Source organism: Diabrotica virgifera, chromosome 9 (genome assembly GCF_917563875.1).
Source record: "Diabrotica virgifera virgifera chromosome 9, PGI_DIABVI_V3a".
NCBI lineage: Eukaryota > Metazoa > Arthropoda > Insecta > Coleoptera > Chrysomelidae > Diabrotica > Diabrotica virgifera.
The window spans coordinates 1,004,166-1,019,240 of NC_065451.1; the positions used below are offsets into that span (position 1 = coordinate 1,004,166).

The 15,075-nt window shown below is 32.0% G+C and overlaps 3 protein-coding genes across 3 annotated transcripts; 2 read left to right on the top strand and 1 right to left on the bottom strand.

Moving 5' to 3' along the window:
• Positions 1–2,052: 2,052 nt before the first annotated feature.
• LOC114324902 (uncharacterized) lies at positions 2,053–4,356 on the top strand. Its single transcript, XM_028272808.2, has 2 exons — positions 2,053–2,200; positions 3,920–4,356. The coding sequence occupies exons 1-2, from the start codon at positions 2,171–2,173 to the stop codon at positions 4,280–4,282; spliced, it is 393 nt and encodes a 130-aa protein (XP_028128609.1). The 5' UTR covers positions 2,053–2,170; the 3' UTR covers positions 4,283–4,356.
• A 221-nt stretch (positions 4,357–4,577) lies between these two features.
• On the top strand, positions 4,578–6,907 carry LOC114324901 (uncharacterized). The gene is made up of 2 exons (XM_028272807.2): positions 4,578–4,746; positions 6,414–6,907. Exons 1-2 carry the CDS (start codon positions 4,630–4,632, stop codon positions 6,873–6,875), a joined length of 579 nt encoding a protein of 192 aa, XP_028128608.1. The 5' UTR covers positions 4,578–4,629; the 3' UTR covers positions 6,876–6,907.
• Positions 6,908–8,209: 1,302 nt separating this feature from the next.
• Positions 8,210–14,801, bottom strand: LOC114324908 (iron-sulfur cluster assembly 1 homolog, mitochondrial). Its single transcript, XM_028272814.2, has 4 exons — positions 14,581–14,801; positions 14,452–14,505; positions 12,750–12,825; positions 8,210–8,472 (listed from the first exon to the last, which is right to left on the bottom strand). Exons 1-4 carry the CDS (start codon positions 14,662–14,664, stop codon positions 8,294–8,296), a joined length of 393 nt encoding a protein of 130 aa, XP_028128615.1. The 5' UTR covers positions 14,665–14,801; the 3' UTR covers positions 8,210–8,293.
• Between the last annotated feature and the right edge of the window lie 274 nt (positions 14,802–15,075).

Genomic DNA, 15,075 nt, shown 5'->3' on the forward strand with positions numbered 1-15,075 from the left:
TCGCAGATCAGGTCAAAATCTTAATGGGAGTGAGACAGGGGTGCATAATTGCACCGGTAATATTCAGTCTGTCTCAGAGCACATTTTTGAAGACGCTCCAAAAGATATTGATGAAGGCATCTCAATAAATGGAGTCAAGCTAAGTAACCTGCGGTATGCAGATGATACAATAGTGTTTTCCAATACGATAGAAGGCTGCAAAACTTAATGAACAAAATAACGGAAACATGTAGAACATATTATAATATGGGCTGGATATAAACAAAAATGTTATATGTACTCAATGCTTCTATACGGAGTAGAAACGCGGACATAGAAGGCGGACACTCTATCAAAACTTCAGGCCTTTGGGGGATCCTGAAGATACGATGGATAGACAAAGTCACAAATGAAGAAGTGCTACGGAGAGTGAATACAACCGCAGATTTGGTCAACATCGTGAAGGGCCGTAAGCAGCAGTATTTGGGACATATAATGAGAAATCAAGGCAGATACGAGCTTCAATAAAGTGTCACGGCTAATCCTGATGTTTGCACGTTGATGCCAGTAAAGATTTTTAATAATGCGTAGGTCTTTATCATCAATACCTACCTGCTAAAGAATTGCAATCATTTCAGTATGTTTCACTTGATCAAAGGCCTTCTCAAAGTCAATAAAACAAATATAAACCGGATGTACAACATCTTTGAATTTCTGTACCATAACCTGAATATTAATTGAAATGGACATTTACCTATGTAAGTAAAGATTATTCTTTATAGAGAGATTGAAGACCAGAGAAGAATCCTTAAACAATTCTTAAAGGTAGCAAGAGTAAAGAGTCAAAAAACATCATTTCTATTCTAATTTCAATCTGTTGTAATTGTTATCTGTCTGTTATATTTGTTAATAACTTTGTTATAATATATTTAAATTTGTTATGTATTTATAGATAGAGAGAAATAAACATAAATATATACAATAAATATATAAATATTTGACTATTGACTTCTTTATTTATATTTATTTATGTTTATATTTATTTTATAGTGGCGCCCACCCCTCCTACATGCATTTTATTATTTACTTGTAAATGAAAATTAAAACCTTTGTTTTCTATAGTCTATTGTTTGTTTAAATATGTAAACTATTTTATATTCTTTTATTTTGTTTGTTTTAATAAGTATATTAATTAACTATTGTTTGTTTTAAAATGTATATTAATTAATATGATAAAAAAGGGTATTTTTAATTAACATTAAGGGTCAACATCGTGAAGGGCCGTAAGCAGCAGTATTTGGGACATATAATGAGAAATCAAGGCAGATACGAGCTTCAATAAAGTGTCACGGCTAATCCTGATGTTTGCACGTTGATGCCAGTAAAGATTTTTAATAATGCGTAGGTCTTTATCATCAATACCTACCTGCTAAAGAATTGCAATCATTTCAGTATGTTTCACTTGATCAAAGGCCTTCTCAAAGTCAATAAAACAAATATAAACCGGATGTACAACATCTTTGAATTTCTGTACCATAACCTGAATATTAATTGAAATGGACATTTACCTATGTAAGTAAAGATTATTCTTTATAGAGAGATTGAAGACCAGAGAAGAATCCTTAAACAATTCTTAAAGGTAGCAAGAGTAAAGAGTCAAAAAACATCATTTCTATTCTAATTTCAATCTGTTGTAATTGTTATCTGTCTGTTATATTTGTTAATAACTTTGTTATAATATATTTATATTTGTTATGTATTTATAGATAGAGAGAAATAAACATAAATATATACAATAAATATATAAATATTTGACTATTGACTTCTTTATTTATATTTATTTATGTTTATATTTATTTTATAGTGGCGCCCACCCCTCCTACATGCATTTTATTATTTACTTGTAAATGAAAATTAAAACCTTTGTTTTCTATAGTCTATTGTTTGTTTAAATATGTAAACTATTTTATATTCTTTTATTTTGTTTGTTTTAATAAGTATATTAATTAACTATTGTTTGTTTTAAAATGTATATTAATTAATATGATAAAAAAGGGTATTTTTAATTAATCTTGACAATATTAATTACATTTTAAACGAAGTCAAGGATATTTTTTTATTATAACAATTGTTTTGATAAATATTTTATATTAAATCGAAAAAAAACAGTACCTAGGTACTCCTATACTTAATGATGAGGCAAAAAACTGTATTTCTGGTGGTAAGTGACTATAACCTATAACTGTATTCGTATTTTACTCAGTTTTATTTAATAGACCAGGGCATTTAGCACAAAATAAAACCAATTTTAAATACAGCACACTATACAGGGTGTCCCGAAAAGATTGCTCATAAATTATACCACAGATTCTGGGGTCAAAATAGGTTGATTGAACCTCACTTACCTATATACAATAGTGCACACAAAAAAAGTTACAGCCCTTTGAAGTTACAAAATGAAAATCGATTATTTTTTCATATATCGAAAACTCCGAGATTTTTTATTGAAAATGGACATGCGGCATTTTTATGGCAGCAACATCTTAGAAAAAAATTAAAGTGAAATTTGTGCACCCCGTAAAAATTTTATGAGTGTTTTGTTCCCTTAAACCCCCCAAACTTTTGTGTACGTTCCAATGAAATTATTATTGTGGCACCATTAGTTAAACACAATGTTTTTAAAACTTTTTTGCCTCTTAATACTTTGCCAGTATGTATTTATCGAAATATTTTGAATATTTATCGAATCTAGCACATATTTTTATATGGTTAAGTACACCTGTTAATAATCTGAAAATTTATTTATAATTTACATTTTTCGGTATATTTTGAAAAAGAAGCTACATCTCGATAAAAGTTGACTTATGAAAAAAAGACTAAGAGGCAAAAGTTTTAAAAACACTCTGTTTAACTAATGGTACCACAATAATAGTTTAATTGGAACGTACACAAACATTTGGGGGGTTTTAATGAACAAAACCTCCATAAAATTTTTACGTAAATGTATTAAAAAAGAAGCCGCATCTCGATAAAAACTGGCTTATCGAAAAAATACTAGGAGGCAAAAAAGTTTTAAAAACGTTGTGTTTAACTAATGGTACCACAATAATGAATTAATTGGAACGTACACAAAAGTTTGGGGGTTTAAGGTAACAAAATCCCCATAAATTTTTTATGGGGTGGACAAATTTGACTATAATTTTGTTTTAAGTTGTTCCTGCCATAAGAATGATACATGTCCATTTTCAATAAAAAATCTCTAATAGTTTTCGATATATTAAAAAAATCGATTTTCGTTTTGTAACTTCAAAGGGCTGTAACTTTTTTATGAGTAAATTTGTACTAAGTTAAATCTTACTAAGTTAAAGTTTGTAAGTTAGGTTCAATCGAACTATTTTGTAACCGAGACTATTTTGAAACAGAGCGTGTGGTATAATTTCAATGTGAATGACAATAAAAAGTATACTATAGAAAAAAGGGTAGAAATGCTTATTAGTTACATTTTAAAGTGCATGAAATGCGTCCAATAATGCATAAACATGCCAAAAGAGGTGTATTAAGAGCCATATTTTGTTATTCGGTGCTATTTGGAGTCGTTGAAGACAAATATGCTATCAGAACCGACCACCGGAGCCACTGGTGCCCAGGTTCACTGCTAAGGCACGTCTTCTGCACTAAATTGATGCAGCAAGCAGATTACTCGGGGTTTCTTTGGGTTGCTGAACAAGAATACGTCATCAGAACTGACCCCGGTACACCTGGTGTCCAAAAACCCTTCAAACTGCAGAAGATAACATGCCTTCGCAGTCAACTTGGGCGTCAGGTGTTTCGGAGGTCAGTTCTGATGGTGGGAATACTCAATCAGGTCTGTCAACCCTATACATTAGTGAAATTATATCATTGTATAAAATTATATAACTGAAAATTCCATATTTTTTAGGTATTCTTTTGTAATCTCGTTTACATTCAATGCTTTCCTTATCATCTTCATTCCCATGACGATGCTGCTGTGAAGGATGACTTATCTGATGTGAGGCCCGTTACCAACAACCTCCCACTTGAAGATATTGTGGATAATAACGAAGTTGATTTGAAAGACCCAGTTGCCGTTAGATGCCTCGGCCTTGGATTATATTTTTTAGGTGGTTTGGGACAACTGGCCGGTGGCATAGTTGATGTTGTAGTTAAAGGAGCAGATTTTCTTTTTGGTAGCGATGAACAACCACCTTGTGAAATACCAGAACCACCTTGTGGAATACCACAACCACCTTGTGATATACCAGAAGCACCTTGTGTAAATTAGTATTTATCATCGGATGATAATATAGTCATTTAAATAACATGTCTCATGTTCTTTATTAAATATCATAAAGTCGGTGTTGTTATGCTATCCCGGTACCTTACTATAAGACACTCATCCTTTTTTCTCGCTTGGGACGCTCTATTTCGTCAACCTATTCTTCGTCTAATCGATTTGTATGTAACAGTCTGCGTGGATGTGCACATTCTACATTAAAAAAAAGTATAGAATTAGATTAGTGTGGGAGATTCTTCGATGCTACAAAATTATAATTAGTAGTAAAAATGAGGGTGGATAATATAAAATTATAAAGAAGACATAAACTGTAAACAAAATAAAAACTTAATTGAATGCAACCTACAAATTTTATCGGAGCAATAAAATTACTGTTATACATTTCGACGCTTAAGTCACTCCAGGGCAGTTACTCCAGAATCATAATGGGGCCAAAATCTCTAACTCTTTTGGTAAGTGACTATAACTTTTTTCGTATTTTACTTAGTTCTATTTCAATTGTTATACCGGGTGTCCACTTATATTTTCCCCCATTTTAACTGCTTATGACTTCTAAACGGCTCAAGATAAAAATATGCGGTTTTCGCTGAAATGTTTTATTTTAGTAAAAGTTTTGTTTGGATGGATTGATTTTTTTATATCGCTTTCAAATACGAAAAAAAATGGCGGATTTTTGAAAAAAAACGTTGTTGACTTCTTTTTAATGGAACCCCCAGTATATTTTTCTGTAAATTGAAAGAAAGGTCATTTGCCCATCCAGCGATATAAAGTTTTTTAAAATCGGTTGTCAAATCACTGAGTAATTAATTTTTAAAATGAGAGGTGCAACGTGGATATCACATACCTACATAACATAATTAAGCAAATTGTAATTATGTTATGTGATTTCCACATTGCATCTCTCATTTTAAAAATTAATTGCTCGCTCATTTGACAACCGATTTTAAAAAAATTTATATCGCTGGATAGGCAAATGACCGTTTTTCAAGTTACAAAAAAAATATACTGGGTGTTTTAATAAAAAAAGTCAACGTTTTTTTTTCAAAAATCTGCCATTTTTTACTTAAAAGCGGTATAAAAAATGGTCATTTACTTAAAAACTTGAAAAACGGTCATTTACCTATCCAGCGATATAATTTTTTTTAAATCGGTTGTCAAATGAGTGAGCAATTAATTTTTAAAATGATAGATGCAATGTGGAAATCACATAACAATATCAATTTGCTTATTAATAGTTATGTTATTTAGGTATGTGATATCCACGTTGCACCTCTCATTTTAAAAAATAATTACTCAGTGATTTGACAACCGATTTTAAAAAACCTTATATCGCTGGATAGGTGAATGACCTTTCTTTCAATTTACAAAAAAATATACTGGGTGTTCTATTAAAAAAAGTCAACAATGTTTTTTCAAAAATCCGCCATTTTCTTGTATTTGAAAGCGATATAAAAAATTCAATCCATTCAGACAAAACTTTTACTAAAATAAATAAAAATAAAAAAACGACATTTCATAGAAAACCGCATATTTCTATCTTTAGCCGTTTAGAAGTTATAGGCAGTTAAAATGGGGGGAAATATCAGTGGACACCCGGTATTATATACAGTCGGAAAAATGAAAGATTACCCATGAATGATCACATCAATCACATATTTTGTATTTGCTGTCTTTTTCCATAAATAGTAAAACGAGAGAGAGAGATTATTAATAATCTGAATAATATGTGATTGATATGATGGCAGATGTATGTATAGTAAAAATGTGTTAGAACGTGTTAGAAAATGAGTTAGCACTGGCGGATCCAGGGGTGTCACAGGGGGTCATGACCCCCCCCCCTCCATAATTGTAAACCACCTTATCCTAGGGTTGATAAGACTAAGTGATCTTGCATCAGAGAGAAGTAATTAAATCACTATCAATACCCATGACCCCCCCCCAAAAAAAAATTTCTGGATCCGCCACTGTGTGTTAGAATGTGTGAGAATGTGTTAGAACAAAAGTCCTTTTTTTCCTCATTTCCTTAAAATCCAATAAATACTGTCAAATATCGAGGTGGGCTGTTTTCATTGGCCCACCCTGTATAAAATTATACAACTGAAAATTACATATTTTTTAGGTAGTCCTTTGTAATACCGTTTACATCCAATGCTTTCCTCATCATCTTCATCCCCATAACGATGCTGGCGTGGAAGATGACTTATCTGATGTGAGATATGTCAACGACAACTTCGCAATTGAAGATGCTGTGGATGATAACGTTTATGGTTTTAGAGACCCCGTAGCCCTGAGAGCCACTGGTCTTAGCGGAGTTGTAACTAGTCTCGGACAAATAGCCAATGGTGTAGCTGATGCTTTTGGTCAAGGTGCGTTGGCTGTTATTGGTGATAGTCGAGATCCACCACAAGTCATTATACATCAACAACCAGCAAATCCTGTAGTGGTGCAGGGAAATCCTGTTTATCTACCAGGACAAGTACAAGTACTACCGGGACAAGTGCAAGTACAAGGACCATATGTACCGGGACAAGTACAAGGACGATTTGTACCGGGATGCAACACGTGTGGTATCATTGGATGATAAATACTTCTAATAAAGTAATTAATACAACATGTCTCATGTTCTTTATTAAACATCAATCATTGATTTTAAAGTCAGGGCCCAGAGCACGCCAAATAGAATTCTATTTTGCTGACGTCACAAAATAGAATTTCATAATGGGAGAATCGACGGTTGCTAGGCAACGTGACGTCAGTAAAATAGAATTCTATTTGGCGTGCTCCCGCACCAGTTCTGTGTTAGGCTGTTCTTATTAGACCTTGTCATGAAACCATCATCCCTTTTTCTAGCTTGGGACAGCTATAAAGCCCGGAAGGTGTCGAGGTGAGAAGTCAAGAATTTATAAAGCCAGTGTAAGACCAATAATGACATATGCATCAGAAACAAGACACGATACAGCCACAATACAAAGTCTACTAGAAACGGCAGAGATGAGAGTACTGGGAAGAATTACAGGAAATACGCTTAGAGGCCGAAAGGAAAGTGAATGGACACTAAATCGAAAAAAAAATAATGGAATAACCACAGAAGCAGAATGGGGAAGACACATGTGGTCAAAATAGCAAGAGATAAATCACCAATCGGTAGAAGAAGTATCGGCCGACTGCGCAAAAGATGGAGTGAAAACCTTCCATAGAGGTATAAATCTGCCAATGAACAAGCAGAATTCCTTATAAAGAGGAAGAAAAGAGACAGGAAATTACATCGTCAAGAGTTCTATGCTAAAATAAATAATAGAGAGAAAATATGGAAAAATATAAACTAATCCATTTTGGATTCAACTGAAGGGGTGCTATGACATAGAGGGAAATAAAAAGAAGGAAAGAATGGTTCGATACAGAATCCGACCCAAAATTAAACAGAACAACCATGCACGAAATAAACGGATATCAAAACTGACAAAGAAGAACATCATGAAAATGGATACAAAGAAAAAAATAAAGTTGCAATGTTACAAAAACAAAAGCATATGAATGAATGAGTTGTTAAAGGATCTAGAAGAGAAGAGTAATGAAAATATAAGGAGAGAGCTGGAGCAATAACCGTTAATGAGGAAGATCGAAAACAAACAATTCAACGGTTTTGGCCACATAGAGCGAATGGAGCAAAAGTGACTAACAAAGAAGGTACATGAAGCCAAAATAAGAAATAAAAAAGGAAGGCAGAGGAAGACATGGATGAACTGAATCCATGATATAGATGAAAAGAGACAAGAATGTAAGAGGTATGAAGAACCTGGCCACCAATAGAAGTGAATGGAAAAAATGGATAAGAGGTGGAACCCTACATAGGACGCCTTGAAGGACACTAAGGGTTATTAGAAAAAAGAAGTGAAATATCAAAAGAAAACAACATTAACAGTTTACTATAATTTATTTTTAGTTACTATAAGCTACAATATATCACACATATATTTATTTATTTAATTTCCTTTGGTTTCATACACTAAAAGATTCTCCACACCCACAGGTTCCCTTTATATTTGGATTATTAAAAACGAACTCTGAGCTAAGTTTGCTCTCTACGAAATCCATTTCGGTACCTAGTAGTGTCAACTGTGCTTTTTTGTCAATGAAAACTCTTACACCGTCTTGAATCACCTCCTCGTCCATTGTTCCTAAAAGAAAACAAAGTGTCTTAAAAGTTGGCATTGGTCTACAGTAAAAGTCATTTCATCATGTCACACCCCGACTTTAATAGTGCCATAACCCTAAAATATGGAAAATCTGTTTTTGGCCTAACACGTTCTTCTAGGCATTGCCTTCATTGTGGAATGTTATAATAATATAGTTACGAGTATCTTAGAATCTGTATATAGGGTGAGGCAGATAAAGGGCCTATTAGAAATATCTCGAGAACTAAACGCAACAGAATCATGAAAATTGGAATGAAGGGGTTTTGAGGAGTGATCTATTTAATGAAAATATTTTCATCTATTTTCTACTTCCGGTTATACCGGAAGTTGCTTATAACTTCGTTTTTTTAAATGGGACACCCTGTATATTTTTAAATTTTTGGATTTTCCTCGATGTCTCCTTTCTTAATATATGAGGTTTTATATTATTATACAGGGTAGTTTAAAAGATAATTACGGGTTTTTATTAATTTCGTAGCAATTTTCACACCCTGTAGAATTATAGTACTTTGACAGCAAAAACTCTATTTACGTTCAGATGATTTCTAATATAGTCTACTATTGTTAAACATTATTAGTATAGCTATATATTGAATTTTAGTATACAGGGTTAGTCAAAACACGGAATGAATATTTTATGAGTTTTCTTAAATGGAACACCCTGTATTTTAGTATTGTACTGAAATGATATTTTATGGTACTTTTTTATTTTATAAGTATTCCCTATACCTAACTGCTTTAATTTGTCAGTTATTGGTGATTCAAGCCAAACATTAATTACAACAAAAAATACGTGAAATTTTATTAGGTTGGCCTTGAAAATATTCAGTCACAAATAATTTTTCGGAAATAAATACCTATTAATCTAGACTGATCGTTAAAATTCCCAATAATGGTTGAGATATCAAAATACTTTCATTCCGAGTTTCGACCAACCCTGTATACTAAAATTCAATAATCAACTATACTAATAATTTCTGACAATAGTAGACTATATTAAAAATCATTTGAACATAAATAAAGTTTTTGATGTCAAAGTACTTTAATTCTACAGGGTGTGAAACTTGCTACAAAATTAATAAAAAAACGTAATTATCTTTTAAACTACCCTGTATAACAGGGGCGGGCCGCATGCGGCCCTTTATACATTTTTTTGCGGCCCGCGGAAAAAAGTAAATTATTTTCATTTAAAGATTTTTTTAAAATTATTGCCAATATTAATAAATAAATATAGATAATGCAGCTATTAATTGACACTTTCGCAGCAGGTGATTTTTCTGCAAATTTTCAACATAACGCGGGCAATTATTTGAGTTTCCGGCACAGAATTTTGTCAGCTCCCTCAATGAAATCCATGAAATTTCAACAAATGGAAACGATATTTTTGAACTAATCAGGAACTGTTTGAAAATTTTTAAATTAACCCGTAACCACCTAATAAGTGTAACAACCGACGCGCGACGGAGCACCAAATTTAAGAGGAGCAAATATTGTAATGTTGAGAAAACTTAAAGGTTACGTTCATACACAATTTCCAGAACAGGTGTTATGCAAAAATGTTTTGCAAGTAGACAACGTCATTTCAATTATAACTAATATTGTTAATTGTATTCGTTCAAAATGACTAAATCATCGTGCATTCATAGCATTTTTGGAAGAGTTAGAAACAGAACATAGATGTCTTATACCACAATCATCTTCGATGGTTAAGTTTAAAAAAGGTTCTTAAAAGATGCTGTGAATTAGGAGAGGAAATTGCTTTATACGCCAGTCAATGAGAGCAAGAACAGGATATTACCTCCGAATTATATCCCACTGCATGGATTTTAATGAAATTTTGGGAATAGCCTCTACTTATCTCCTAATTCAAAGTCTACCCTATGTATATACCCTATAAATTTTTGGAACCTAATTCTATTCTATAATTTTTTTTGAAAACTCAATACTTTTTGAGTTATTCGTGGTTGAAAATTGGCCATTTTCATTGAAAAATATCACCTTTTCGGACGGTTTTTTGCGAATACCTTAAAAACTATGCATCTAACTAAAATAGCTATATAAAATATTGTTGTAACTTATAAGAAAACGAAGAGGCTCGTTCATAAATCTTCTAGTTATAATACAAAAAGAGATAATATGGTAGGTGAAAAGAGTTTGTTTTTTGGTGCATGCTCAACTCAGTGTGTTCAACTTGAAATAACAGAGAAACGGTCGATTTTAGGTGTATAATGCTACCAATACCTTTTGCAGTGCTTGAAAAGATCTTTAAAATGAGCCATATTAAATGTCGATTACATATTCAACCTAAGTAAGATAAGCTGCAAAAAATTGATGACTAATGTATTTTAAGAAAAAAATGAGAAGTATATTTAACCCATCATCCACCATAATTTAAATGCATTGTTTTCCTTATACAAAACCTTTTATTACAGTGTTATTTCTATGTTCAAAAAGTTGGACAGGTTTAAAATAAATGGTTTTTGAAAAACATAAGATAAAAAATTATAGAGTGCATTTTTAAATTTTCTTAAAAATCTTCCTTTTTCTCCATGTAACTTGTAAATGATAAGAGATACAGTAATGAAAATTAAGAACAAAATTTTTATCTAAAAAACCCTACATTTTTGTAAAGTATCTTGTTTTCATATCTCTTATTATCATTTTCGAGTTATATGGAGAAAAAGGAAGATTTTTAAGAAAATTTAAAAATGCGCTCTATAATTTGATCCTATTTTTTTTCAAAAAAAATTCATTTTATACCCGTCCAACTTTTTGAACATAGAAGTAACACTATAATAAAATGTATTGTATGTACAAAAAAAACGATGCATTTAAATTCTAGTTGATGAGGGGTTAAATATACTTCTCATTTTTTTCTTAAAATACATTAGTCATCAATTTTCTTGCAGCATGTTTCGCTTAGTTTGAATGTAATCGACATTTAATATTGCTCATTTTAAAGGTCTTTTCAAGAACTACAAAAGGTATTGGAAACATTTTACACCTAAAATCGACCGTTTCTCTGTTATTTTAAGTTGAATACACCGATTTAAGCATGCACCAAAAAAAACTCGTTACCTTCTCTTTTGTAAATTACTCTGCGATTCAAAACCATATTCCGATGTGCATCACTTTACGCTTTGACAGACAAAAGAAATTGGAAATAAAGTTGTCAAAACTTTAAACGCGATTTTCTCAAAACTACTTTTATCAAAGGCAGTGGACATTGTAACCCGAAAGCTACCTACTTGACAGATCCACCTGAAATTTTTCATAAATTTTCTTTAGGCATTTCGTGAGGTAAGGCAGTTTCGATGGAGATATTTTTTAGGCTTATTTTTTGTTTAACGATAATAAATATGTTGATTTTACCCTTTTTACAAAAAAAAGCATTATTTTGACTTCTGGGTGATTTAAAAATCTCAAAAATCGTTAAAACTAAAAAACTCGAGAGCGTTACCTCAACAAGAAACTCATGCTAATAAAATATTTTTGAATTTTTTGTTTCATATAATCCAATTACAAGTTCTGATGTTTAATGCAAAAATTTTTTTTTGAGGTGTCTGTAGAAATTTGCCACCGTTGCGTTGGCTTATTTTTCAATATTATATTAAATATGTTTATTTAATTTAAAAATAAAATAATTCTACCATAGTTTCAAATAAAATTCAAAATAAGGTGCTTGAATTGTTGATTTCAAACCATACCCCCCCTCCTTAACAAAATATTAGTAAAAAGTTAAAAATTCGAACATGTTAAGGTAACAAATATTGCGGCCCTCAGTAATAGACCAAGAACATTTTGTGGCCCTTTTTAAAAAATGTTTGCCCACCCCTGCTGTATAACAATACAAAACCTCATATTTTAAGAAATAAGACTTCGAGTAAAATCCAAAAATGTAAAAATATACAGGGTGTCCCATTTAAAAAAACGAAGTTATAAGCAACTTCCGGTATAACCGGAAGTAGCAAATAGATGAAAATCTTTTCATTAAATAGATCACTCTTCAAAACCCCTTCGTGCCAATTTTCATGAGTCTGTTGCCTTTAGTTCTCGAGATATTTCTAATAGGCCCTTTATCTGCCTCACCCTGTATTGCGCCTGTGTCGTTATTACCATTTCCGGTTTTAGCTCTCTCAGCATTAGCAAGAGCGCCCAAGGCAGTTTGCATTTCGCTGTGATCGCACGTGCGTACATATGTATAAAGTTGGTTCTTGAGCTTGTGTTAGTCATTTCATCATATAAATACGAATACTCACCCTTCTTTTCAGCATAATCTAAAGTATATGACAATCCATTACAGCCTCTTTGTCGCACTCCAATTTTTAGTCCAATCTACAAGATAAGAATTGATTAATCATCAAGATATAAAAACATTTTTGTTTAAGTTAATTAGAACATACATACTTAATGATAATTTTCTAGAATTAATGATAATACTTAATGATCTGCATAACAACAACTCTTTGGTATCAATTTTGGTATCAATATTCAATATCAATGCATGCTCAGATCACAATTACATAGTTAAACAACTAATAGAAAAAAGAATGGCCAAAAATAGATCCATCCATCTGGCTTTTTTGGATATTAAGAAGGCCTATGACTCGATACCTAGAATCAAGCTAAAGAAAGCCATGGAAGACAACGAAATTCCACAAATACTAATAAAAGCAGTAAAAGCACTCAACAAGAATAACAAAGTAGCTATCAAAAGCTATATGCATAGATATGCAGTCCATTTGAGACGAAAAAGGGACTACTATAGGGCTGGTCCACATCCCCTATCCTGTTCAAAATATTCCTGGAAAATACCCTGAAACCATGGAAAAGAAAGTAAGAAGGAATGGGTATATCAGTAAAGGGAATACCTATATGCCCTAAATTTTGCTGACAACCAATAGTAATTGCACAAGACGAAGATGACCTGTTTTATGACAAGAAAACTGGAACAGGAATATACTTAGAATAGGATGGAAATAAACGTAAAGAAAACTGAATATCTAACAACGGAGAATACAGAAATAAAACAACTGGAAATAGACAAAGTTAAACAAATCAAAGAAACGACAAGTACAAGTATTTACACTAGATTCGCTTTCAAGATGCAGTAGAAATAAACAAACCAAGACACGTTAAATGTCACTAGGAGCGCAACTGAATCATAATTTACAATGTATATACATTGTAAATCCCAAATCATGATTTCCAAAGTTTATACATTGTAAATTATGATTCGGGAGTGCTCCTAGTAGCATTTAACGTGTCTTGGTTTGTTTATTTCTACTGCATCTTGAAAGCGAACCTAGTGTAGGTTTCATATTATCAAACTGAAAGGAAACTAAATGAATCACTGAAGAAAATATAAAAAATAGACTAGGACAAACAAGAGACTAGATACAAAAATTGAACCTGGTACTGTGGGATAAGAACATTAGTATAAAAACAAACAGAAGAATATATAACACTAGGACAAGAAGTTATGACACTTATGGGTGTGGAAATTGGGCAATAAATAAGAAAACCAAATAAAAATAAGAGCAACAGATTCCTATGGAGAAGCTGCAGAGTAACAAGAAAGAAGAGAATAAGAATAAATAACATAAGAGATTAAGAAAAGAATGGGAATGTACTCATATATAATAGATTATATTGAACAAAAGAGATTAACCTGATACGGACATGACAGAAGAGCAGACCAAAATCGTTGGATAAACAGGATAATGGAGTAGAGCCCAATAGAAACAAGGAAGAGAGGCAGACCCCCAAGATCTTTCAAAGATGAAATAGACAAAGCAATGAAAAGGAGAAATCTGGAGGAAGGGGACTAGCAAAACAAAAAGAACTGGAAAGAATGGAAGAAATGTGAAGGAATACAGTGAAAACTGTGGAAACTCTTAAGTAGTAGTTATACATTTATTCAATATTAGGACTACAAAATGATCAAACAGTGTTACTTACATATTGCTTTTTATCCTTTAAAATATCCTTTATCCTGTTAACTGCAGACGGGGTCTAAAAAATAGTTAATTTCTATTATTTGATGCATCTTTCAAAAACCAAGAACAGTACTCATTTAAAGACACTTACCAGAAGTAATGCTGCCCGAGTGGGTAACAAACTTCTCCTTTTAACTGCTCTCACTGTTGCAGTGGCCACAGTTTTTGCTGACATTTTTGCCGAAGTAAATTATGGATTAATTTGTAAAAGTATATTTTTAATAATTTTTATACATCCCTAACCTTATTTGTGAAACGTCAAATAAGACTTCTTCTTTTTTAGTAAATTTATTACTGAGTCCGTGAGTCATTAGTTATCAGGATTAAATAATAGTTATTAATAATATAAACAACAAGGTTATAAATAAGCCAAAAATAAATATATTGTAAGATATTTATTGCATAAAATTGAATAAATATACTTTAACAACTTCAATTTAGTTACGAATTCTGCCGGATATTTGTTTGCGTAGACACGGCCGAAAGTTACTGTCAATTTAGATTTTTAGGAATTCGGTGAAGGCGCGACCGCGATACATAATGCATTACTGGTTGCATAAATTAATTTGACAGTTTAAATTTTGGC

Excerpts from the sequence above, each read along its gene's own strand:
- LOC114324901 (XM_028272807.2), top strand. The coding sequence starts at position 4,630 with ATGCAACCTACAAATTTTATCGGAGCAATAAAATTACTGTTATACATT. Across the intron at positions 4,747-6,413 it reads CAAAATCTCTAACTCTTTTG|GTAGTCCTTTGTAATACCGT; the intron begins GTAAGTGACTAT and ends CATATTTTTTAG.
- LOC114324902 (XM_028272808.2), top strand. The coding sequence starts at position 2,171 with ATGATGAGGCAAAAAACTGTATTTCTGGTG. Across the intron at positions 2,201-3,919 it reads AAAAAACTGTATTTCTGGTG|GTATTCTTTTGTAATCTCGT; the intron begins GTAAGTGACTAT and ends CATATTTTTTAG.
- LOC114324908 (XM_028272814.2), bottom strand. The coding sequence starts at position 14,664 with ATGTCAGCAAAAACTGTGGCCACTGCAACAGTGAGAGCAGTTAAAAGG. Across the intron at positions 12,826-14,451 it reads TAAAGGATAAAAAGCAATAT|ATTGGACTAAAAATTGGAGT; the intron begins GTAAGTAACACT and ends CTTATCTTGTAG. Across the intron at positions 8,473-12,749 it reads AGATTATGCTGAAAAGAAGG|GAACAATGGACGAGGAGGTG; the intron begins GTGAGTATTCGT and ends GTTTTCTTTTAG.